Source organism: Eptesicus fuscus, chromosome 7, assembly GCF_027574615.1.
Source record: "Eptesicus fuscus isolate TK198812 chromosome 7, DD_ASM_mEF_20220401, whole genome shotgun sequence".
In the NCBI taxonomy this organism is placed as follows: Eukaryota; Metazoa; Chordata; class Mammalia; order Chiroptera; family Vespertilionidae; genus Eptesicus; species Eptesicus fuscus.
This window is the reverse complement of record NC_072479.1, coordinates 82,105,845-82,130,639: the sequence shown is the minus strand read 5'-3', so window position 1 is coordinate 82,130,639 and position 24,795 is coordinate 82,105,845. Positions and strand designations below refer to the sequence as shown.

Here is a 24,795-nt window from a genome sequence, read left to right as displayed (position 1 = left end):
CTTTTTTTGGGACCAGTGTAAGGCCAGTTTCTATGCTCATTTCTTTAGGGTTTCGATAGTCTAGTAAAATGAATGATAAAATAGCTATAGATGATTATATGTAAGTACTTCACAATAATGTAAAATCACCCAGATGTGTTGATAATTCTAGGAATGTTTAAATAACCTGAGTAGTATATGTTATTTTAGAAAGACCTTTATTTACCAGAAAAGTCATTTTCAGCACTTACCAATTTTCACATACTATTTGAAAAAAAATTATAGTTTCCTCCAAGATAAAATACCCATTCTTGTAGTATGGTGACTCTACACACTTTTCTTATAATAAGTAGTAGATTTATTTTAACAGTACTGTATAAACATTATTCTTTGATAAATGGCCTCTCCTCCTTTTCAATTTAATTTTCACAATCATATGTATAATTCATGTTTATTGGTTAGTTAACTTCTTTTTGTCATATATCTCTAAAATGCATAATCATTTTCTGTCTAACAACGGCTATTGTTAATATGGCTTTCTGAGGATTGGGCTAAGACAAACCCTAGAAGGGAAGTCCTTTTTGTGAGTAATAACCAGTATGACAGAGTGTTATAGGAATGAATTCTAAGCTTTACTTGTTTATCTAAATAGTCTTTACAATAACCCATTGAGGTAGGTATTATTATCATCCCATTTTACAGATAGGCAAACTGAGACCTGATGAATTTAAATATATTTTAAGAGATCACATGGTTAATAAGGGGCAAATGGGGATTTGAATGAAGAGATCTATTTCTAAAGCTACGTGTTCCATATGGTATGCTGCTTTTCTAACATGAGAATGTGCAAATTCAATTTCCCTTTACTCTTCTGACTCAGACTTAATAGCTAGAACTGGTCAGCATGCCAGTCAGGCAATAGATCCAGTTGTGAACTTGCAGAAACTTCTCTCTCTTCTGTGGTCTTTCCTGAATGATGCTGCTATTTCAATAACAAGAAGATATTCCTATTCTACTTATTATAACTCCAGTGTCTTGCAATCAGCCTGAACACTATTCATTTTTTGAAGATGATTTGAGAGGATGTCATTTTCTCTAAATTTAGTACCCAAAATTCATTCCTGCTGAACTTTATGTTGTTTGTTCAAACTACTTAAAGTCATTTGGTCATTTTTACTTCTGGCCCTTCTTTTTTCTTCTTCTTCTTTATTGTTTAAAGTATTACATGCCTCCTTTCCCCCCTGACTTCTGGCTCTTCTTATTCTTTTACTCCTTTCACTTTGAGCTCAAATTCAACCACCGATGCATTAAATCGTAAATTAGGGAGGACAAGACCTGAAAAGTAACAGGAACAACCAATCTGGCTCTGCTGACCTGGAGCCTCAGGATCGTCTCAGCCTGTTAGGTGAGGTGGTTACCTTGTACACGTCATGGTGATCGAGAATGTGGTCAAAGCTCTTATAGATGTCATTCAGCATGTCCACCACTTCCATGGGGGTGCTGTATTTGCAGATAGTGGTAAAACCTACAATGTCACTGAAGTAGATGGTAACTTCCTCATATAGTTCAGGCTCCACAATGCCTTTCTCCTTCAGGGACTTGACCACTAGCCTAGATGAAAGGAAAAAAATTGCCATCAACTTTAGTAAATTTTTTTCTTCTCTTACATAAATCTTTGAGACAGTAGTAATTCTAGAATTTGGGATTTCCAATAAACTGGGTGGCTAGGAGCAAAGGTAAGTTGCATATATCACATGTATGACCATATTACATACATACATACATACACATATAATATATGCATTTGAACTCAGATGACTATGCTAGTAAGCAGGTTCAGCATTAATTTAATACTTGACTGTTGAACCTAATACACATATACACGTGCTACTACATTACATACTTGCTCATTTTTTACCTCTCTACTCATAGTTTCTTTTAGATATAATTCTATATCCAGAAGCTGAGAGGGAGAGAGTGTCATTAATGTAAGGGCTTGAGTAACTATAGCTATCAGATCTTTCTCATCATCCCAGTCAATAGTTTTACCTCCCTGACATGTTTAACATGACATTGTTCGTTATCACTATGAAGGAATATGCACTTAAAAATGAACTTGGATGTAGTATGAACCAGAATTTATTTGATATATTCTGAACCAGATTTGGGTTCTTTAAAAAGCAAAGTCAATCACCATGTAAACAAGTTAAAATTATGCTAAAAGTGAAGAAGTCAAATAGAAGCAACTTAGAATATCTTTGTTGAAGAGATATAAAGAGCAGTTTATCAGTCTCAGAATTAAGAGAGAAGAACCACAAGAAGGGATTCCATATTCCCTCTTGTGCCAAGTTAGCTTTTTCATTTTCCCCAACCCATCATGAGCCGCATGCTCCCCATCTGCCCTTGGGATCACTCTGTAAAGGATCCAAGTATGGAACCACTAGAACCAGAACTTGGAAGCTGGGAGGTACATTAGAGGTCATTGAGAATAAATCCCTTATTTTCACAGATGAGAAAGCTGAGGCTTAAAAGTATGACTTTTACAAGATCTATGGCCACTGAGAGCAGAGCCAGTCCAGAACTCAGCAACACCTACCCTTTCAGGGCTTTTGTTGCTCAGTACTCCCTCCCCATTCCCCCCCCCCTCCCCCCCGCCCAGTCCCCCCCCCCCCCCCCCCGCCAAGGCCTGGGACTGTCAGGGAGCTGGGGAAGGTCTGGAGTGTGCTGACTGTGGCAGAGGAAGAACCTCGGGCACTTTCGCAGAAAACAGCCCATCAACCACAGAAATTACTTGGAGAGCCTCGGGAGCTTGGAGGGAAGTTTTTCAGCTGGTGCAGTGAGGGAACTCAGGACCTTTGATAAACAGCCGTTTGGTGTGGCCCTTTGGATGAGCAGGGGCACCTCTGGGCTGGTTGTTCTTGACATGTCCAGTGTAAGGGTGCAGATTATTTTGGAGGCCACCTAGATGTAATGATAAAATTGGGTATTTCCCATCTTTACCGGTCATTTTACTGATTATATCTGAAAAGTCCCATGAGCTTGGAAAGGAGCGTGTGCGCGAGAGAAACTGATATTCAGATAAATGATGGAAGAACTATAATCTCACACGGTGAGCTTTCATGAACAGGTTGTTGCTGACACAGATTGAATTAGTGTACAGAGTAGATATCTTCGAAGGGCTTTCCAAAGAAGAAAAATTTTCTATTTTAATCTGTTTAAAAACCCCAAAGGGAAGCGTTCAAATAAGTGTTAAAGTAGTTATCTGGTTCCTACATGCAGTCTTAAGTTTACTAATAATTTTGCTGTAAACATTTCTCTTTTATTCTTCTAGCCATTGTTGGTTTTCTTTGACAAATACAAAGCAATTTTACATAAATTACGGAAGTGAGTTGCACTGGAGTCATGGTGTATTGCAGCTATTGAAGAGATTTGTGTTCTACAACCTTGGCAATCCAATAAAAATATTTACCATCTCGTGGTCAAAGTGGCACCGAGAAAAGAAAACCGAGGTGGTGAGCTAGTTGTTTGAAATCATTTGAGTGACGTTCTTGGTTAAACCACACTGATGATGACACCCTGGAAAGGCAGCCAGGTAACCAGGGTCTTGTTTTTGTTACAGAGTTAAAGGCCAGGCAAAGAATGATGCATCATGTGACTAACATTCATGGAGCGCTGACAGAAGTTGCCTAACAGGGGTCCAGCCTATTCCAGGGTGCCATTCCCAGGCTGTTCCTAGGCTCTGTGAGGGCACGTGGTTCTATATTAGGCTCTCTTGAGGTCTGGATGACTGAGTAGAGTATGTGTGAAACTTACTTCTTCACTCAGGCTGTAGAAGAGAAACTATTTATTTAGAAAACAGCCCATACAATCTGAAAATCATTCCTGCACTACTGTAGAACTGATATTCAAAATTAAGCATGAGTTCAAAATAAAATAATAACTAATACAAGTTACATATAAAAGTCAGAGCGACAACAACAATAACAACAACCATGGACGTTCCAGGCATCGTGCTACGTGCCTTACATCCTGCACCTTATTTCAGGGGATGTTTTGGGCCAGCCTGTGAGGCACCTGGGAAACTGAGCTTAGAGCATTGAGGAAAGTGCCCAATATCACATCCACAGTAGGCGGTGAGACCATGAGTTGAAGTCAGGCCTGGCTGATCTCAATTTCCATGATTTTATCTAAATGCTAGAACATTATCCTTAATCTAATAGGACAGTTTATTCTATTTTAATGAGAGGAGAACATTGCTTCTCACTGTAACAGTTGTACCCACAGTGGCCTTGTCCTACACCTATTTCCTGGCTCTTCATATTTTAATTTCTTGCTTATTAACACTTACAAAACTAAACTGTTTGGTGATCCCAACCTTATTTCTTTTCTCTTCTGTCACAGCTGTTGTATTGTTTCATAAAATGGAGGCCAGCCTATACATGCCTAGGAGAGGAGATATCTAATGCATGACCTCACCTCCTCCACTACAAACACTTATACTTCTTGTAATTTGGCTTCTACTTTGAGGTAGGAAGAAAGCAAGGAAATGAACACTTAGTGCCTGAAAGTGCCTTGTAGCTCACAGATTCCATAGGAGACTTAAATTTCCATTTCACGGAGGAGAGACTGTGAGTTGCTTAAGGTCCCAGACTTAGTAAGAGTGACACAGAGATGTTGGAATCCAGGTCATTAAAGCTCCCCAGTCCACACTCGTTCTGTGGCACCACATGGCCACTTGAAAATAACCTCTCTCTCTCTCTCTTTTTTTTTTAAAGGTATTTAAAGTGCAAACCAGAACAAGGGTTAGCGAGATCCATGCATTTTAAAACTCAATCTTTTAAAAAATATGCACCCCTATGTTCATAGCAGTGTTATTTACAATAGCTAAGATCTGGAAATAGCCAAGTGCCCATCAGTAGATGAGTGGATAAAAAAGCTGTGGTACATTTACACAAAGGAATACTAAACAGCTGTAAAAAGGAAGGATCTCTTAACCTTTGCAACAGCATGGATGGACTTGAAGATTATGTTAAGCAAAATGAGCCAGTTAGAGAAAAACAACTATCACATGATCTCACTAATATGTGGAATCTAATGAACAAAATAAACTGATGAACAAAATAGGTCCAGAGGCACAGATGCATGGAACAGACTGACAGATCTCAGTGGGGAAGGGGGGAGGGGGAAGGGGGAGAGGAAGCGATTAACCAAAGAACATATTCGGTATACATATAAGCATAGCCCAAGGACACAGACAATAGTGTGGGAAAGGCCTGGGGTGGGGCAGGGGCTGGGTGGAGGGGGGCAAAGATGAGGAAAGGGGGATATCTGTAATATGTATATGAAACAAAACAAAAAAGGAATATGCAAAATGGAACAATCCTACATAGATCAAGAAAAACAATGCTAGACAAATATGCTGAAGCTTTCAACTTTAAGTATGAGGCATAGCTGTGTTGTTGTGGGAACCCACATCAGCAGGACCACTTGTCTTACCTTGGGAGCAACATAAAATTTAGTCTGTCAGCTCTGTCCCTCTCTGCCTTGTACAGCTGTGTCCTTTCCTCCACCAGATGTTCCAGATTTCGAGAGTATAGCTGCAGACGTCGGATCAAGGTGTCCATATAACTTTCACTTTTCTGGTCATGAAAAAGGCTGTGGGTAGTAATATATAAAGAGCTCTTCCACATTGTTAAGAAAACATGAACATCCATTATAACTATGGGCAAATATGATGAACAGGTAATTAAACAAAGAAAAAATAAAAATGGCTGACACCTAACAAAAACATTTAACCTCAGGAAAAATGAAAGAAATATAGAAATAAGATTAACAAGAAGAAAGAATGAAAGAAAGAAAGAAAGAAAGAAAGAAAGAAAGAAAGAAAGAAATGTTGTAATAATGGTAATCAATGTAGGTAAGAAGGAAGACATATATACATACAACCTTCCTGGAGGGATATCTGATAATTGTGTCATAGCTTTAAGAATACATATACCAATCAGCCCATCAATTCTGCTTCTAAGAATTATTCTAAGGAAACAATCATGAACATGCTAAAGGTTAACTACAAAGGAAGTCACAGCATTCTTTACAATGGCAAACATTTGAAAATAACCTAAATGGGTAACAAAAAAGTAGTTAAAATATTATGGTACAATGGAGTATTAATGTAGTATTAAATATGAATTAGAATAGTTAAACACAAAAAGATACTACTTCTATATCACTCATGAAAAAGTCAGTTCATAAAATAGCAAAAATTATAATCTCATTTTTAACTTTTGAAAACTGATGGTTATCTACTCACAAACAAAAAAAAATGATGTTTGTATTTTCTTGTTTGCTTATTCATTTTCCAAAATTTTAATAATAAATAATTTACAATAAAGGAAACACTTTCTTTAAAAAAAAGCTCTAGAGGTGATAAATGAAAGTATATGAGGAGAACCAAGAAAAACAATGTAAGTTGAGCCTTACATTATTTCCTCAGAATGGAAAGCCAGGGTCCTAAAGCAAAAAACCCCCTAGCTCTGAATGATTTTGTTAGACCAAGGAGACTTGGATGAGATGCCAGCTTTCTGTGACATGAGCCTATGACAAGCCTTGGTGCTGAGCTGGCTCAGTGGCATGCTGAGTTCCTGCAGAGTCATTGTGGGGATCAGAGATAATGTTGGTAACACATATGGCACAATTGAAGGGACTGGACAAATCATACCACTTTGTTATTACAACAACAGCAATTATAAAAATTTATACAGTCAAGGAGAAGATGGCCTACATCATAATCCCCTTGGGATGTGGAGGGATGACTGCTAAAAATTCAATCCATTCCTGAGTCCCATTGCACATCTATATGACTGGAAATTGCTAGGCTTGGGATTAAGAAACAGAATTTTTAGACAAGTTCCCTGGGGCACTTAGAAACACCTAGAGTCTAGTTGGTAGAAAGGGGAAGGGAGCAGGTGTAAAGGATGAAGATGGATATCTTACTTCATGATGGATTGATTTAATCGAACATTTCCTCAACCTTGGCTGCATTTAAAAAAAATTGGCTGCAAGTTTTAATCATCTAAGGAGCTATTAAAACTCCCGATGTCAGCCTGCCCCCCAGATCAATGACATCAGATTCTCTAGGGTAGACCATCAGGGGCCCAGTTTATCTCCAAGAGTTTACAAGTCATCTGTCACACGTACAAGCTCATCTGCTCTTAGTAACACGTTTGTGAAGCAATGAAAAGTGGGCAAGAGTTAAATTGCTTATTACTTCCTGCTCCTTTCCCCCAAACGACAGCTTAGATCTACCAAATCAATGACCTCACTTTGATTAACTTCACTCTACTTCTTCTCCAGCCTTGGGCTTTTAGGCTCGTTAAGTATCTGAATGACTTAATGAGACTTGCAGAAAGTTAGAGCTGGAAGGAGTTGTACAAATGATCTTGTTCAGTCCAATTTTACTAACAAGAAAATTGACACCCAATTAGGATAAGTGTTTTGCCCAATGTCCCAAAGCAAGCAATTATTAGATCCTAGTGTAGAAACTGGATCCCCTCTCTCACTCCAATGTTATTTTTCTCACTCTGCACTGTCTCTAACAGAAAACATGAGAAATCTAGAATTCAATCTTACTGGATAATTGTGTGTTATTTTTTAAAAAAAAATCCTGAATTATAGTCTGATTCATGGCTCAAGTCTTAAGGACGTAAGGCCAAAGTTGCTGATCCTAAGATTTAATTTTTTTTTTAAGATTTGAAAAATTTAAGAAACTTGGTGATCTTAAGAATTATCCAGGGACCTTACTGATTTCCAGGACCCATAACAGACTTCTAAATTCTAATTACCTGCAGAAGGGTCAGGAAACTATATTTTTAACAAACATACTTATGATTAGTCAGAATATAGTTTTTAATCAGGCAAGTTTTGCCCTTGAGTATTTAACTTATCAAGTGATTATTTCCTTGTTAGTCTCCATATCATTTTAATTTTTCTGAGGTAGGTGCTTCAGTCCGGGGTTTTTCATTAGAATAGGCACTCTCATTCTTAGGTGCCACTGAATGTCAACTATTGTTAGAATAATCTGGAATCAGTGAGAAAAAAGCGAAATGTCAGCAATACCCAAATATCTTGGCCAGTGTATTCTCAATTTTCTTGAAATCTGGTCTCTTTTCTGGATCTTCCTCCCAGCAGTTTTTTACAAGTAGATATACCTGGAAGGAAAAAAGGGTGGATTAGCTCAGGGGGTGGTATCCTATCCTATTTTCTTCCAGGATGGGAGTCATTGAGGCAGGGACTATTTTAAAAAGATCTCAACTCTGACAATGAGGATGAGGTCGCCCAGTTGTCTGCAGTGTATCTCAGGCATCACCACTTGTACCGCCTTGCCTAAGACCTTCCCTTAGACACTGAATTAATGAAAAAGGTAATATTGATTTGGACAAGGCTAGATTGATGGGAGAGACAAAATATTTACATACATTTGCAGGGTGTATGTTGGGAAGAACAAGAAACAGTTGGGTTCAGTGAGTATGAGACAGTGGCTGTAAATGAGAGCAAGGCACTTCAGCAGCATTTTTAACCACAGCTAACAGTGGAATTGCCTGGGGGAGTTTACAGAATTTCTTTTGCCCGGGCCCCAACACAGGAGATTCTGACTTAATTGGTTTATGAAGGAATCTTAGGGCTCTCAGATTTAGCAAATAAAAAATATAGAATATCCAGTTAAACTCAAATTTCAGATAAACAATGAATAATTTCTTTAGCATAAGTATGTCCCAAATATTGCATGGGCAAAGGACATATATATAATTATTATCATTACATATTAATATAAAATGTTTATTATAGTATTAAATAATCTAATTACATGTAATTAGATTATAATTATGATGATATTATAAGATTATACTATAATTATAACTATATTATAATAGAATAATTGCATATAACATCATAATTATAATAGAATTATTATGATACATAGATCATATATTATTATTGCATATATAAAAGAGAAGGGAGGAAGGGGAGGTTCAGGGGAAGGGGGAGACATGAGGAAGCCCATGGAAACATCATCTCACTATCACTGGTTTGCAGCTTTTGTTGGAGCAGAAAGCATGGTGAAAACCATTAGTTTGTTCTTTACTTTAGTCAGAATTACAAACGGTATTAGGTGTAGTCCCTGTCCATGTTCTTTGCTTCGGGCATCCCTGGGAAGGACTAGCTATATGCATGGCATAGCCCTTGCCTGCCTGCATTCACCACTAGATGATTCCTTTGCCTTGGTACATGATCTACTGATGGCCTTAAAAAGACATGGACAAACCCAACCCACAGCTGGGCTGACACAGCACCGCCGAGTGAATCAGGGGGGCACTGCCAAGTCATCTAATTTCAGGCCTGTATTCGATTGGAACCAGCTACTAGATATGAAATCTTTTCTTGCTTCCAATTCCAGAACCATCTGACTACACGAGTGAATGGAGGAGGAAGAATGCTTTAGTGAATAAAGTTTTAAGCAACATGTGGCTATCCTCAGATTAGAGAGGAGTGTCGAGAAGGGATATGCTGACATGCGGGGAGGAATCCCAGCATCCTGAAAATCAGGGTGGAGGGATAGAATAAGACCAGGATAGGAGCAGTTCTATTTTAGCAGTTCTATTCAGGCTACAACCTGTCTTTAATATCGAAATAGAGAAAAGAAGAGGTAAAAAAAAAAGCCCATTCACGCCCAGCTAGGCTGGCCATAAACCTCACCTGAAGGATGCTTATAACTTGAAGGAAAATGTTTTTATCTTTATCCCACAAGGTACAAACAAAAGGTTTTATTTTTAAGACCCTAAAAACTTTTAAAACACATTGTTTACTATCTTTGGGGATTATAAAAGCTCAGATAAAATTCTAAAATAAATTTAGAATCTTTTCCCACAGGCTTTAAAAGCCTTTGTGAGGGATTATTAAAAAATTTAAACAAATGCCGAAAGAAAAAGCCCAATTTCCTTCAGATGAAGAGTAAAAGAAGAGAAAGTACACTTCCCCATTGTTTCCAGATGTTGGCATACTTATTTTTCAACCACTAGGTGGTATTTACAAGCCTGGCCAGTGTACCACATGGGCATCTTGCTTTGTTAGCTCCTAGGAACTGAGAATGGGACGTGTGCTTAACGGACCAGCTCTTTCCTGAGTTCAGAGAAGTGGAAACAGAGAAGGTAGGGTGGCAGGCTGATGATGGCTCCCAAACATATGTCTGTGTCCTAACCCCTGGAACCTGTGGATGTGACCTTATTTGGGAAAAGGGTCTTTGCAGGTGTGATTACATTTAGAGTCTTGAGATGGGGAGATTATTCTGGATTATCTTTGTGGGTCCAAATGCAGCCACATGTATCCTTATATAGGAGGGGGGTAGAGGGAAATTAGAAGAGGAGAGGAGAGAAGAATGTGACTACCACCAATCAGAGATTGGGGTGTTTGGGCCACAAGCCAAGGAATGTCAGCCAGCAGAAGCTTCTGGAAGTAGCAAGGAATGGACCCTCCCCTAGAGCCTTTAGAAGGAGCATGATCTTGCTGACAATTTATTTCAGACTTCCGGCCTCCAGCAAATACATTTCTGTTGTTTTAATCCATGACGTTGTGTGTGGTCATTTGTTATGGTGGCCCAGAGAAACTCACTTCCAGCTCCTTCTCCTCGGCTGTTTCCAGGAACAGATCTGGGCGGAAGGGCTTCACTCCATTGGAACTCTCCACTCTGAAAATCTTCTCTGAATGGACGAGAATAATTCGGTTACAAGAGAGAATGCAGCGGAGCAGCGGTCAGATTCCGAACTGGCTCACCGATGCCGATGGGGCCAGCGAGAGTGCGGCAGCACCTCGGCCAGCAGTCGGCAGAGGGATGCAGAATGAGCCGCCAGGTTAAGGGGTCTCATACCACCTATACCCAGGAGGCTATCCCTCAAATTAAGGCCACTAACCCTATGAAACTCAACTCAGACACCACTGCCTTCAGTGGGCTTCCTTTGACCAACATGTAGCCTGCAATCCCGACATCCCTAGTCACCCCTCCCCCCAAACAGTTAAAAGTTGGCACAAGTAAGTGCTCAGTAAGTGAGGATTGAGTGAATGGAATGAAATATTGAACCATTACCCCTCCCCCCCCCCCCTTCAAGACCCCAAGGGGACATGTGACAAAAGTATAGATCTTAGTAGGAACTAAAATATGTATGTCCCACTTCAGTGATCTAGTTCAGGTGTTAGACACATGGCTGTTTGGAATCAGAAGGAAAGAGGGAAATTATAAGGAGAGATTATTTATTTTTAAAATACATTTTTTATTGATTTCCGAGAGGAAGGGAGAGGGGAGAGAGATAGAAACATCAATGATGAGAGAGAATTATTGATCGGCTGCCTCCTGCACGCCCCCTACTGGGGATCGAGCCTGCAATCTGGGCATGTGCGCCTGACCGGAATGGAATCTGGGACCTTTCAGTCTATAGGCCAATGCTCTATCCACTAATCCACTAAACTGGCTAGGGTGGGAGATTCTTTTTTTTTTTTTCTAAATATATTTTTATTGATTTCAGAGAGGAAGCGAGAGGGAGAGAGAGATAGAAACATCAATGATGAGAGAGAATCATTGCTCGGCTGCCTCCCGCATGCCCGATACTGGGGCAACCTGGACATGTGCCTTGACCGGGAATTGAACCATGACCTTAACCAGAGCCACACCTGCTGGGCAAGGGAAGATTCTTTAACTAACAATGATACTGGTGGTAGTGACACCTGGCAGCGGGGTATTGTCTTATGCTCTTCAGAGCACTCTAACATTCATCCATCTAAACCTTCCAAAACCCCTGTGAAATGGGTAGTGCAGATATGCCACTGCTTTTTCAGCCGAGGGACAGAGATGTGGTCACACAGATTAGGGTCCCTCTCAGCCTAGAATTCAGGTTGGCCAGCTCCCAGCTGGGGCAGATGAAAGGGTCAGACTCTTACCATTCTGGTCGCGGCAGCTCTGCGTGTAGAAGGTTTCCCTCCGCATGATGATCTCCTGTGCGATGATCCCGTAGCTGTACACGTCCCCTTTCTGAGAGATGCTGGCTTGGCGGAGGTGCTCTGGGGCTGTCCACAGGTCTGGGCATTCAGCATGGACATTGCAAAGTTAAGGGGGTGAGCAGCCCATAGTCGCCAACATGCTTCTGTTCTTTAAGCCCCTACAGCATGCACCCTGAATATGAGCGGCCTTGAGTTTATATGGTCCCAGACTTTTGAGAAGTTTATGCTTATAATGGTGTTAAGGGTAGAACACACACCTTTTAATCTGACTCTGTAATGCCAGGATTTGGGTGAGGTCATATGGCAATGTCTTCCCTAGCACTGCTAGGGTCATAGTCCTGAACACCCTCAAGGTCTACCTAGAATAACACCTGGTGTACAGGAAGTGCTTGTAAAGGATTGTGGGATGAACACACTAGAATGTGAGAGGCTAAGAGGGTTTACCAGCTTATGGGACGTAAGGCATAAACTTAGGAAAGCCTTTGTAAATGTTTAAAAATAAAGACAGCACATTCAAACAAAGAGACTATGACTGATATTTTCCAAATGTGACACACTGACAGCCTCCAAGTCAGCTATTGCCCAGCGATGTGTATTCTTGGATTCCCTCAGTGTTCTTTAAAACATAATGCATACCATTCACTCCCATTTTACTACTGGGCCTGCTACTCCCTAATGCTTCCCATCTAGTCCACTTCACAGTGAAGTACTCCTGTGTTCTGTGTTTGGCTCCTGGGTTTAGACACTTGGGTTTTGGACTCTCATTACTTATCTTATCTAATATATAAAAGGCCAGGGTTGTAATGACTGATCACGACCAAAGGCTGACCAACCTGGAAGTCCTTCAGTCAGCGCTGGGTTGCCGGGGTGACCCAGCACTGACTGCCCAGGGGGCTGAGACCCAGAGAGAGAGGCAGGGTCTGATCCGCAGCCTCAGTGGCAGCTGTTGATCAGTACTTGTCTCTCTCTTTCTCTCCCTCTTTCTTTCTGAGCTTCGCCAGTAGCCGGGCTTTTCTTTCTCTCCCAGCCTCCGCAGGGGTGTGTGTGGGGTGGCTGCTGTTAAGCCCTACCTCTCTGACCAGGCCCAGAGATAGGCCCGGAGATGCTGACTGGCATTGAAACCAACCAATCAGAACCAAATCTGGGTGCTGTGGAGAGCTAATGGCTGCCTAGGAGGTGAATCTTTTGATGCTGGCATAGAAACCAACCAATCAGAACCAAATTGGCCAGCAGAGAACGGCAGTTGGGGGCGAGATCAGGCTGGCAGGGGAGGGCATTTGGGGGCAACCAGGCCAGCAGGGGAGGACAGTTAGGGGTGATCAGGCCGGCAGGCAGGTAAGCAGTTAGGAGCCAGCGGTCCCAGATTGTGAGAGGGATGTCCGACTGCCGGTTTAGGCCCGATCCCTGTGGATCGGCAGTCAGATATCCCCCAAGGGGTTCCCAATTGGAGAGGCAGGCTGAGCTGAAGGAACCCCCTGTCCATGCATGAATTTCGTGCACCAGGCTTCTAGTTTAGCAATAATAGGGCATATAATTGTTCTCCAACATCCCTTGAAGTTTTTCTAGAATCACCTAGCTCCTTGTAAGCTTTTTGAGATTCGTATGTTTGGCAGTTTTGATGAAAAAAATCTATAGATTCATGTTGTCGGGTACAGTGTTAGGTTTATGACAGGGCACATTTTCCTCATGTGGTTTTCCATCCAAATGTTCATTGCCTTTTTGAATTGATGTCTTGTGACTTTATGTGTCTTGTGATTCATGTGGTTTGGGGTTGCAGGAAAGGTAGGTACAACTACTTATGCTAAAATCCAGGTGACCGACAGCACAGATAGGTCGGTGTAACTGAGTGGTGTTCAGGAGGATGGGATTTGACCTGTAATTTTCTGTCATGGTGGGTCATCTAATGAGGGAGATTTGTTCCACTACATGATGAATCATGCTTGGCACACAGTAGGTCTTCAACAAGCACTTACTGGGTTGAGTCCAATGTCTAGCATGCTTGATGTAACTGAAGAAATTAGGGGCAGAATTGTAATTTTCTTCTGTTAAGGAAAAACTAAAGGATTGCAAAATAGAATTAGAAGTAGAATTTACTGTTTGGACCTAGATGGTATTTTGAATCATATATGAGTGTTAGATTTTTGAGTCCCTAATCCTGAGTTATAGTAAAGAATGGGTAAATGTTCAACATGAAAACTCTTTATACTTTACAAATCATTTTTCTCTATGTTACTTTTTTTGACCCCTATCAGAATCTTAAAAGAGATAAGAATATATTTTACTGATAAGAGTTATTTTCCTTATCATTATCACAGATAAATAAATGATGTCTAGAATTTTGAAATGGGTCGTCTGCCTTATACTCTATCTACCTGGGCAAACCTCTTCACCTCTCTGAACTTTTATTCTGGTTTGTTTGTTTGTTTATTTGTTTTATAAAGAGAGAAGGTTAGACCAGAAGATTTCTAAGTTCTCTTACCACTCTAATCATCTCTATTTTTTCACCCAGTTCTGCTTCTGCAAGCTAATAAGTTCTTCATGATTTCTCACTGATATCAAGGGACATGGATGAAGGAAATCCACAGAGGAGATTTATTCAATTCAAGAAGCACTTGTTGAAAACTGACAAGGGCGAAGTGTTGGAGACTGAGCCTGCTGTTGCCTCTTGTGTCTCTAAGTATTAATTTTCTGATCAATATCACTATTTCCTGAGAGAATTATGTGGGCTTGTAAGAAAAGAGAAAAACCAGTGGGAAACTGGTTAATATTTCATTACAGACCTTTTCTTGGAGGTAAAATGGAATTGCAGCCAAAATCAGTGATCTTCACCACCATCCTACTGTCCACCACGCAGTTGGTGGATTTCAGACGCCCATGGACTTCTGTCTTATTGGAGTGCAGATATGACATCCCCTGCAATTTTTCAGATGACAAGAAAACAAAGAGATAAGACATTCAGCATTTGCTTATTTTAAAGAAAGAAATGACATTTTGAACTCATTTCAGCATGTGGATAGAAACACACTAACAGATTTTAAACTTAGTTCCACTTATTTTACTTTTAAAATATCAAGGCCCTAACGTTTGCCTAAGCTCTACATCTAGTTTTAAATCTATTTAGGTGACATAGTAAAATGCAGTTGTCTAAAGACTTGGATTAAGTAATTATCTATATATATAAAACCCTAATATGCAAACAGGCCGAACAGAGGAACAACCAAACAACCAGTTGCTATGATGTGCCCTGACCACCAGGGGATGCACGGAACATGGCGGGCATTGGCAGCAGGCGACAGAGCATGGAACACGGCAGGCATCGGCCATGGCAGGATGGCTGAGCAGGTAAGCAGGGACGCCAAACCAAGGCGGGGCGCCAGTCGCTGTCATTGGGGCAAGCCTCTGGTGATTACTGAAAATTCTTTGCTCCTGTGCACCGTGGTCCTGCTGGGTGCTCACACCTGCTGCCAGTGCTGGCCCTGCTCGCACCTGCTGCTGGCGCCCAGCACTGGCCCGGATCTCTGGGCACCTTCAGGGGGTGCAAGCAGTGGCTACTGGCCCCGATCGCCCCTGAGGGCTTCTCCACTTCCCCCTGCTCCTGAGGGGCAATCAGGGCAGCAGCCGCCACTCGCACCCTCTGCTGGCGCTGGCCCCAATCACTCTGCACTGTCAGCAGATGCAAGCGGGGTCAGTGCTGTCAGCGCATGGCAGAGGCGGGAGCAGGGTTGCCGGCAGACAGGGTACCGGGGACCGCGGCAGGAGGGGCTGGGCGGGGGCGCAGAGGATGGGCTGAGACCTGCCCCTGTGCCCACAGCAGCCTTGTGGCCCACAGTTCTTTCAAGGTGCACAAATTCGTTCACTGGGCCCCTAGTATATAATATAAAATGAAAGGTTGATGCTATTTTCTTAAAGTGTGTTCACTTACCACTTATTTGGTCTGTGACCTTGGGTATGTCTGGTCCTCTACTACCTCAATTAAAAAATATGCATAATAAGGCTTTGCTATTCTGAAAGGAGGGGCTAGGCTAGATTAGTTTCTAAAATTTAATAGATTTCATTCTCTTGTGAAAGGGGAAGCCTGTTTTTCGCTGGTGTGCTTCCCTCTGCTGGCTAGAGGTGTCATTGCAGACACTGGTTTTCAGCTTGGATCGCAGGAGTGATATGTGGCAAATGGGGTATCATATAACATTTTGCAAACGTATTCTGATGCTATGTGGAGAAAGATTTAAGACTATCAAATAGCTCACTCTTGGGATTGACTTTTCTTCATTCTTGAATGAGACCCTGGTTACTGGTACTCCCGTGTTTGGGAATGTACATGTCCAAATTTATTACTGCTTCATACAAGATGGTTGCCTGTGTTTAATATTTTCTCTTATAAAGTTGAAGATTCAGTTGCTCTCTCTGAAGCTTTATATTATCTTAACTTCCAGCCAGTCTATGAAAATGTGTGCCTCAAATCCAGAGTAGAAAGCATATAATAATCATAAGAAGAAGACCCAGTATGTATTGAACATTTACTTGTTCCAGGCCTTATGTGAAGCATATGCACTATTTCATAAAATACTCAGCACAACTCCATGACTATTAGTACTAAATATTTTCATTACCATCTTACCGATGAAGAAACCAATGCAGAGAAGGTGAATAGCTTGCTTGATCAGTTTTCCTGTATTTGATTTTCTAGATGTCTTTTGTGTTTATAGGTCTCTTACCTTAGCAATGTCATACAAGACAGAGATCTTAAACTCCCAATCCATGAATGTACCATCAGGGTAGGAAATTGTGTCATTTAAAACTTCCTGAACAGGAAAAAAAGGAAAGGAAGAAGATCAGTTGTCACAGGAGGGATAGTGTGGAGAGACTATTGCCGGCAAATAATGATATAATCATGAGGTCTTGGGCTCAGGAACACATTGGAACTCTGTTGCCCTGGATTTCCTGAACGTATACAGGGTGGAGGGAAAGCAGGTTTACAGTTGTGAGTACGTGAAACACAGAGTTTATTCTTGTATTATTATTTATTAACTATTGCATTATTTCTCATACGAATAACTATAAACCTACTTTTGCGCCACCCAGTATTTCTTTTCTCTCCTACGTAAGAAACCTTAGGTGGTTTTCACGACGAGGACATGAGCAGGAGATACCCAGAGTATCCAAAATTCTGGTTCTTCCACCTGATGGGGGTGAAGGAATGAGCCCATGAGCACACGCCTGCCTAGAGAGTGGGCAGGTGAGTCTGAATCACAAGTCGCTGGGCTGCAGGTCCTGTCTCATCAAAATTATATGAGTGTTTTTAAACAAGGAATTGCTGTTAGGAAATTCATTCACTAGGCTTATGTTTTTACTCACATGATCAATTGCATCCATTGGTTTTATAGCTCTAAGTTTTTTTTATTGCCCTCGTCGGTTTGGCTCAGCGGATAGAGCCTGCAAACCAAAGGGTCCCAGGTTCCATTCCAGTCAAGGGTATGTTCCTTGGTTGCAGGCTCCTACCCAGCCCAGGTCCTGGTTGGGGCGTATGCAGGAGGCAACAAATCAATGTGTTTCTCTCACATCGATGTTACTCTCTGTCTTTCCCTCTCTCTTCCACTCTCCCTAAAAATCAATGGAAAAATGTCCTCGGGTGAGGATTAACAACAACAACAACAACAACAACAAATGATTTTATTTATTTCAAAAAAAGGAAGGGAGAGGGAGAGAGAGATAGAAACATCAATGATGAGAGAGAATCACTGATGGATTGCCTCCTGCACACCCCCTACTGGGAATCAGGACTGCAACCCAGGCATGTGCCCTGACTGGGAATCGAACTGTGACCTCCTGGTTCATGGATCAACACTCAATCACTTAGCCACACTGGCCAGGCTAAATGTTTGTTGTTGTTGTTTTGTGTTTTTTTGTTTGTTTTTAGTTTACTAAGTCCTCTGTCAATAAGACAGAGTTCCTGGATTTTGTGTGAACTGTATGACCTAGAATTTTGAACTCAATATTTTAACATGGAGATGGTTCTAACAAGATGATGGTTCTAAGCTAGTAACAATTCTTCATAGTAAAGCTCTAATAACCTAACAATAGTTTCTTGTTTTGGGAAAAAGCACAATTTGACCTTTAGTTTTAAGTCAGGCACTATACCAATAATTTCAAGCGAAAGGTCCAAAGTCATAATTCATTTCAGATAAGGCTGGCTGGGCTGTAGGTACCACGCCAAGTTAAGGGAGGGGAGTCATGCCCAGACACACTCTAAAGTAATTCTTACCCTTAGCACCTGACATATTTTATTTTTGTTTATGTTTATTATGTCTTCGCCTCATGAACATATAGACTCTGTGATAATTTTTGTTCACTGAAGTTTCTGCAGCATTTCTTTCAGTGTCTGGCTTGGAATAAATCTTAATTTAATAAACTATAGGCCCGATGCATGAAAATCATGCAAGAGTAGGCCTTCCTTCCCCCAGCTGCTGGTACTGGCTTCCCCTAACAGCCCCTGCTTCGTCCAGAAAGATGTCCGGAAGGATGTCCAGTCTAATTAGCATATTACCCTTTTATTACTATAGATATTTGTTGCTTGAATGAATCATTTGTTCCTACCCGAGGTTAGCCGCAGTTATGGTATATTTATAAGGCAGGAAGCAAATTGTCTTTACCCCATTTAGGTTGAAACTTTCTGATTTGTTTCCCCACAAAAGTAGGTTCTGATGGGATTTGCCATGGTTGGAGCCTGAAGGATGCACAGGGAGGGGACTGCCGTTTGCCTTTGCACAGCCTTTGCTTTGAGGCTCATGGTACAAAGGGATGGTTTCCTGTAGAAACTTCTGTTGTTGTCTGAGCCCAGGAGGACTCAGCAATGTCAGAAGAGGGTCCAGGACCATTCAGATAACTGGAATTTCCTTCCTGAGGGTAGAGAGCACCCAAAACTATAGGTATGATACCCAAATGTTTGCTGAGCATTTTAGGGAGTAAAAGATTCTGTAAAACCCTTTGGCCAGACTTTGTGAAATGGTATTCTAAAATTGCTGTCTCATTGAAATTAAATGAATCAGAGTATGGTATAGCCCTCATGTAATTGTTATCATTAGAAATGTTTTATTTAAATTATAATTTTTTAATTTAAATGTTCATTTTCAGCATCACATGGTCTTTTTTTTCTATGACCTTTTGATATGATACATAAGAGTGATATTTTTGAATTCATAGAATTAACCATATCTGATTGTATATGCTCCTTACATACAACTGGCTTAGTGTTACTAGTATTCTATTTATCATTCTTTACATCAATATTCCTAAATATAAGTTAGCCTTTAATCATATTTTATTATCAACTTTATGCTAGCTTTGTTGAATGTTAAATGAATTTAGATATTTGTGTTTTTGCTTAACTTTAGAAACGTATTTATATACACACAGAGAATTATTTATTGAAGTTTAGAGTTAAGCCAAAGCTAGTATTTTTTTGTAATGGAAATTAGAATTTCTCCTATTGTTATTAGCTTACTTAAGTTTTTACTTTTTCAGTCAAACTTTCATGATTATATTGCATCTAAAATTTTTCTCTTTTTTTGGATTTTGTAATTTAATAGTCTTTGAAGTATTCCTTCACAATTGAAAGTATCTTTTTAAATGGCTTTATTTTCTATGCCCACATTTGTTTATTTTTATGCTTGTTTTAACTTTTAATTAGAAATATGAGAGGCTTGTTTGCTTTATAGTTTAAAAAAGAAAAGCAACTCATAAATGCATTTAAAAACTCTACCTATTTTGTAATGATTGAAGTTTGAAAGTTTCTTTTCCTTAGGCCATAGTTATTCTTCTAAATTTTATATTGAATACTTAGATTATTATTATTTTTAAAGACAGAGTAGCATTTAGGGCTATGGGTTTTTTCTTTGAGGATAGACCTGAGTTTATTTTGAAAATTACTACTCTTGTTTAGTTTTTTTTTTTTATGGAAGCTTATTAAAAAATTAAAATTTTCTAAGGGGTTAGCTTAAATTTCAAAATTATTTTTAAATGTTACTGAGTAATGAATATTTGGACCTCTTTAAAGCTGCTGCTGCCCCCAATCTTAAGATTCTGCCTTTGTTATGGGGGACAATATTCAGGTTATGAAGGGACACTGGGTCTCAAAATAGTCTGTGGCCAGGGTGACCACACATTGTGGTTTGCTTGAGGTCAGTTGCAATTTATGTCTACTACTCCAACAATTATGATAGTACCCCCTTTACTTGCAAAGTATCCTGATAAATCATATGGTCACCTACCCAACGCATGCCCAGAAACTGCTCCAGGTGATGTTCAAATATTTCAATGCTCCTTGAAGCAACTGTCCTCGATTCCTTCCTTCTCCTACCCTTTCCCCATTCAGTCCTGTTTCTGCTGCACACCTGATTTTGTTTCTTGTAAGTGACTGTTTCTTGTATATGCCCGCCCTTCTGAACAATTTACTGATTTGCTATTCCTTCTTGATGCTTGGTTGTTTCCAAGAAATCAACTTATTTCTGTCTTACTTTCTCTTTCTGCTTTGAACTTGCTCAGCCAGAGTACCTGACCCCACCTGGAAACACCTGGGCCATCCTCAATCCCTCACAAGGGAAAGGATGGTAGGAATTAATACAGTAGCAGAACCAGGACTTATGAACAAGTTTCCTACTTCTTGTCTGGTGCTATCATAATGGCCACCCATTTTTCTTTTCATACAAATCAAGTAAATATGCAAGTAAAGTAAAATGAATTTAGAGGTAATTGGTCACTTTTCCAACTCTGTTTCTCAAGTCTACACTCTTGAATATATATATATATATATATGATATACACACACACACACACACATACACACATATATATACATGTATATACATGTATATATGTATATATGTGTATATATGTATACATATACATATATATATTAAGACTTATTGACAAAATCTGAGTGATCCAGTTTAGTAACATATGAACCCACCAACTTTTCCTGATACTTCTCTAATATTATTTCACTAGGTGAACATCTAAAACTTCTAATATATTTATATATATATATATTTTTTTAAATTTTTTTTTCTATATGGGTGACCAGTTAGGAAATTGGAAATTGTCCTTACCCGGAGGGATCCTCGCTCGCAGTATTCGACCACCCCAAAGATCATGGTATCAAGCTTCACAGTTCCGTAGAATTTGGTTAGGTTGTAATAGTCAATCTGAAGCAACTAAGATAAAATGTTTATTTACAAAGCAAGTCAGCGAGAAAGCAGCACCACAGTAAAAATTAATAGGCTAATAAAACGTGTTTTAGATCTTTGGGAAGATGATTTGGAATGTCAGTGTATTTCTTAGTATGCATTGCAACGCATCTTACCAACCAGTCTTTCTTTCCTCAGCAAGGGGACTCGAATACAAACCTTTGACTACTCTCAAATAATATCAGGACCATTTTGTAGGACATGCTATTAGATTTCCAACATGCTTTGCACCATCAAACATCACTCTCCAACATCTGTTGGTAGAATCTTCAACACGAATACGTATAGTCACTCATTTCTCAGCCTGAGGGCTTCTCTGTCAGCATCCCCAGTAATGCCTTGCTGCCCCAGGCCCTCAGTGCTTAGGGGAAATGCAGTGATGCTATTTCTCACTTAAGGGTTTCAAGCAAGGGACACATACCTTGTTCAATTCTATCTTCTGCTTCTCAGTGAAATTGCCATCGTTGTGCTTGAGATCCTTTAGAATCACTCTCTGCAAAGATCAATTGAATTAAGAAGATAAAGTTGTAGCATGACTATTTATATGCATATTATAATATTTTGTTTGTGTGTCTATCTTCCCACTATACTGTAAGCTCTTGAGAGCAGTGACAGTATTTTGTTGATGTTTATGTCCCTTGGATATGAGAGGCTCAGGTTTGAATGTTTCTTTAAGAATGACTAAATGAGAAGGAAGAAAGAAAGGTAGGAAGGAAGGAAGGAAGGAAGGAAGGAAGGAAGGAAGGAAGGAAGGAAGGAAGGAAGGAAGGAAGGAAGGAAACCTCACTTGGAATTGTCATATTCTCACTGAATGAGGCAAAATATAATACCAGAGCTGCCTGGACTGCTCTGAATCTCTTTTATTTTTCCTTTGCTTCCTACACTCCACCTATCTTAAAAAATTGTATGCATTCTTTAATTTTCCCCAGACTGTGAGTCTGTAACCCTTGAAGCAGAGCCCTGCCCATCCCTGTGAAAGGCGCCTAGAACAGCCCCTGAAGCAGCCCTGCACCCACGCCCACCTTTGCATAGCCAGCATCTGAAAGGGGGCAGTGATGAGTCGGCAGGCCCAGCACACACCCCTCACCAAGAGTTCAGAGAAGCAGGGGGAGGTAATAGTCACCTTTTTGTCGTATTTGCACTGTCGTAGTCTCTGAATTGTATCTCGTCTCTTGTCATCATCGATCTGGTACAAGAAAAGGCTAATTATTCCAGAAGCTTCCTGTCTTGTCCCATCCACTGCCAGTCAAAGGCCGAGAGGCTCTGCCAGGTGAGCGGTATCTACTCGCTCACAGCCTGCTGGGCAGACGCCCAGGAAAACTGTCACAGCTGACTTGTGTTTCTCTCACAACTTGCCTTTCCTCTGCAACAAGATGCTAAACTTTGGGTTTCCCCCACTTCCTCCCTTCTTCTTGTGTTCTACTTCAGCCAGGGTTTTCTTGCTTCCTTCTCCCCCTGCCCCTCCTCGTGGGAATCATTGCCTGTAGCTACAGACAGTTGCTCTTAGGGGAACATGCTGTGCATTGGAGTTGCAAACTCATGTCTAAAAGCCCAAGTGGCAATCCAGCGAGGACACTGGGCCGGGTGTCTGAGGGGGGCAGCCCCATCAGCTCTAGTTGTAGCCGAGAGAGTTGCTGGATCATCTGAATTGTCAGAAGAAGCTGGTAATCTGAATTTTTCTAGCCATTCCAAGATTTTTATATTTGGCAATTACTTTTAAAAGATGATAAATATTGACTCACACACACACACACACACACACACACACACACACACACACACACATCTGCAGGCCAGACATGGCCCTTGGTCCACCAGACTTCAAAGGCAGAAGAAAGGTTAAGAACTATTGCATCTTTCAAGTTGATTCTCATAAAAACCTGTGATCTGTTGTAATATTGGTTAACATTGACCTCTTAGGGGCATTTTAAATGGTGAGTGAAATAACATCGAAGTCCTAGATTCTGAAAGAAATGATCCCTGCTTGGCTCATTTCCCACCATCTACCGGTGCCTGTCAAATACCTGGCAAGCTGCACCAGCTCTAGACCTGCTTCTTCAAAAGGTGGGGTGCGCCTTACCTTCAGGCTCACGTGGTTGGTCTCATTGGTCTCCAGAGGAATGATGTTTTCACAGGGAATGTGGGACCATTTTTTCTGACGACGTTCATGCTCTTTTTTGTATTTTCTGTGGAAGGAACAGAACCAGTCAATAGGTTCTTGTTAGTATTCATGCTGTTCAGCTTCTGAACACTGGGAGAAATTTCGAACCCTGGCATTCTCAGGTAGATACGTGGTGAGTGAGGCCAGCCCAATTACAACTCTCCAGTCTGGCGAGTGCTGGCCATTAGCGAGCTTGTAAGGATTTCCGACGGCCTTTTATATTGTTTCCCCCCTTTTTGTTTCGCTTTCTTGGGTCCTTCACTCATACAGCCCTTCACTATAATAAAGAATCTGAACTGATGGCATACAAAGAGCAGGGGGAAAAAGAGGAAAGAAAAACATTTTAAATTGATAACCTTGAAAGGCAAAAACACAAATTTTTAAATCACCAGAGACTATACCAGATTCCTAACTAAGCCAGTTCCTCTTGTGTATCTGTGCCTTGGGAAACATATGTAGGAAGAAAACACAAAAGCACAGAGAATTTGTAACAATATGCATCCCAACATTCAAAATGTCAAAGTTTCGTAATTGTTTTCCCAGAGAGTATGGATAAATTAGAATTATTGATCTTACACCTGTCTAGAGACCTCTTTGTGAACATACATCATCAGCAATAGCCATTAAACCTCTCCCGCCCTCCCTCGTCCCTCTCAGAATGAGGAGCGCAGCCGGAGAGGGAGTGGGTACCTCAGCACCAGGAGCGCAACCAGCAGGAGCAGGACCACCGTGCCAGTGAGAGTGAAGACTGCAATCATCAGGATTTGAGGTCCTGTCACAGGAAAGACAGTGCAAAACGTGTTAGGAAGGATCGCTGAACAGAGAATAAAAGCATTTCAGAGATTCTAGTTGTGTGATGTAATTTGGGGAAAGGGAAAGGGAGAGCCCTTTAAAAAATATTTATCCTTTATTCATCTCTTCATTGATAATGTAGGTCCTGTGTTCTTGGTCTCTGAAGAAAACTGTCTAGGATGTGCCCTAAGGCAGTGGCTTAATGTCGGCTACCTTACAGTCTATACATGTCATGTCTTTCTTTATAGGGGTCGCCAAATACGACATAAAATAGCTTCCAGCACACAGATAATTTTGGTGGTAGATGTCTTCCTGGTACAACAGACCTAAAGGGAATTCAAACAACAGACCTAAAGGGAATTCAAAGTGGGAGGCAGAGACAAGTATTATTATTATTTTTTTAATACAGACCACAAATCAAAAGAAAAGTAAGCCAGTGCTGGAATATTAAATTACAGTGTTGCTGGTGCTCCTTTCCAAGCTCTACTAGACAACTAGGGGAAGTCAATGAAGAATGTAAGTGATTATATTTATTAGAACACGAGTACGTGGGTGGAGTTATGTAGATGGGGTAATGTG

General features: G+C 40.6%; 1 protein-coding gene across 1 annotated transcript in view; it reads right to left on the bottom strand.

Moving 5' to 3' along the window:
* GUCY2C (guanylate cyclase 2C) overlaps positions 1–24,795 on the bottom strand; it is a 77,132-nt gene that overhangs the window by 14,214 nt on the left and 38,123 nt on the right. The window contains exons 11-22 of the mRNA XM_008140435.3: positions 24,115–24,196; positions 23,344–23,449; positions 22,387–22,449; positions 21,685–21,756; positions 21,126–21,230; positions 16,737–16,823; positions 14,805–14,937; positions 11,965–12,102; positions 10,645–10,733; positions 8,095–8,186; positions 5,476–5,634; positions 1,398–1,590 (exon numbers count right to left, since the gene is read on the bottom strand). Coding sequence (XP_008138657.2) covers positions 1,398–1,590; positions 5,476–5,634; positions 8,095–8,186; positions 10,645–10,733; positions 11,965–12,102; positions 14,805–14,937; positions 16,737–16,823; positions 21,126–21,230; positions 21,685–21,756; positions 22,387–22,449; positions 23,344–23,449; positions 24,115–24,196 — 1,319 coding nt within the window. The remainder of the gene's footprint in view (positions 1–1,397; positions 1,591–5,475; positions 5,635–8,094; positions 8,187–10,644; positions 10,734–11,964; positions 12,103–14,804; positions 14,938–16,736; positions 16,824–21,125; positions 21,231–21,684; positions 21,757–22,386; positions 22,450–23,343; positions 23,450–24,114; positions 24,197–24,795) is intronic.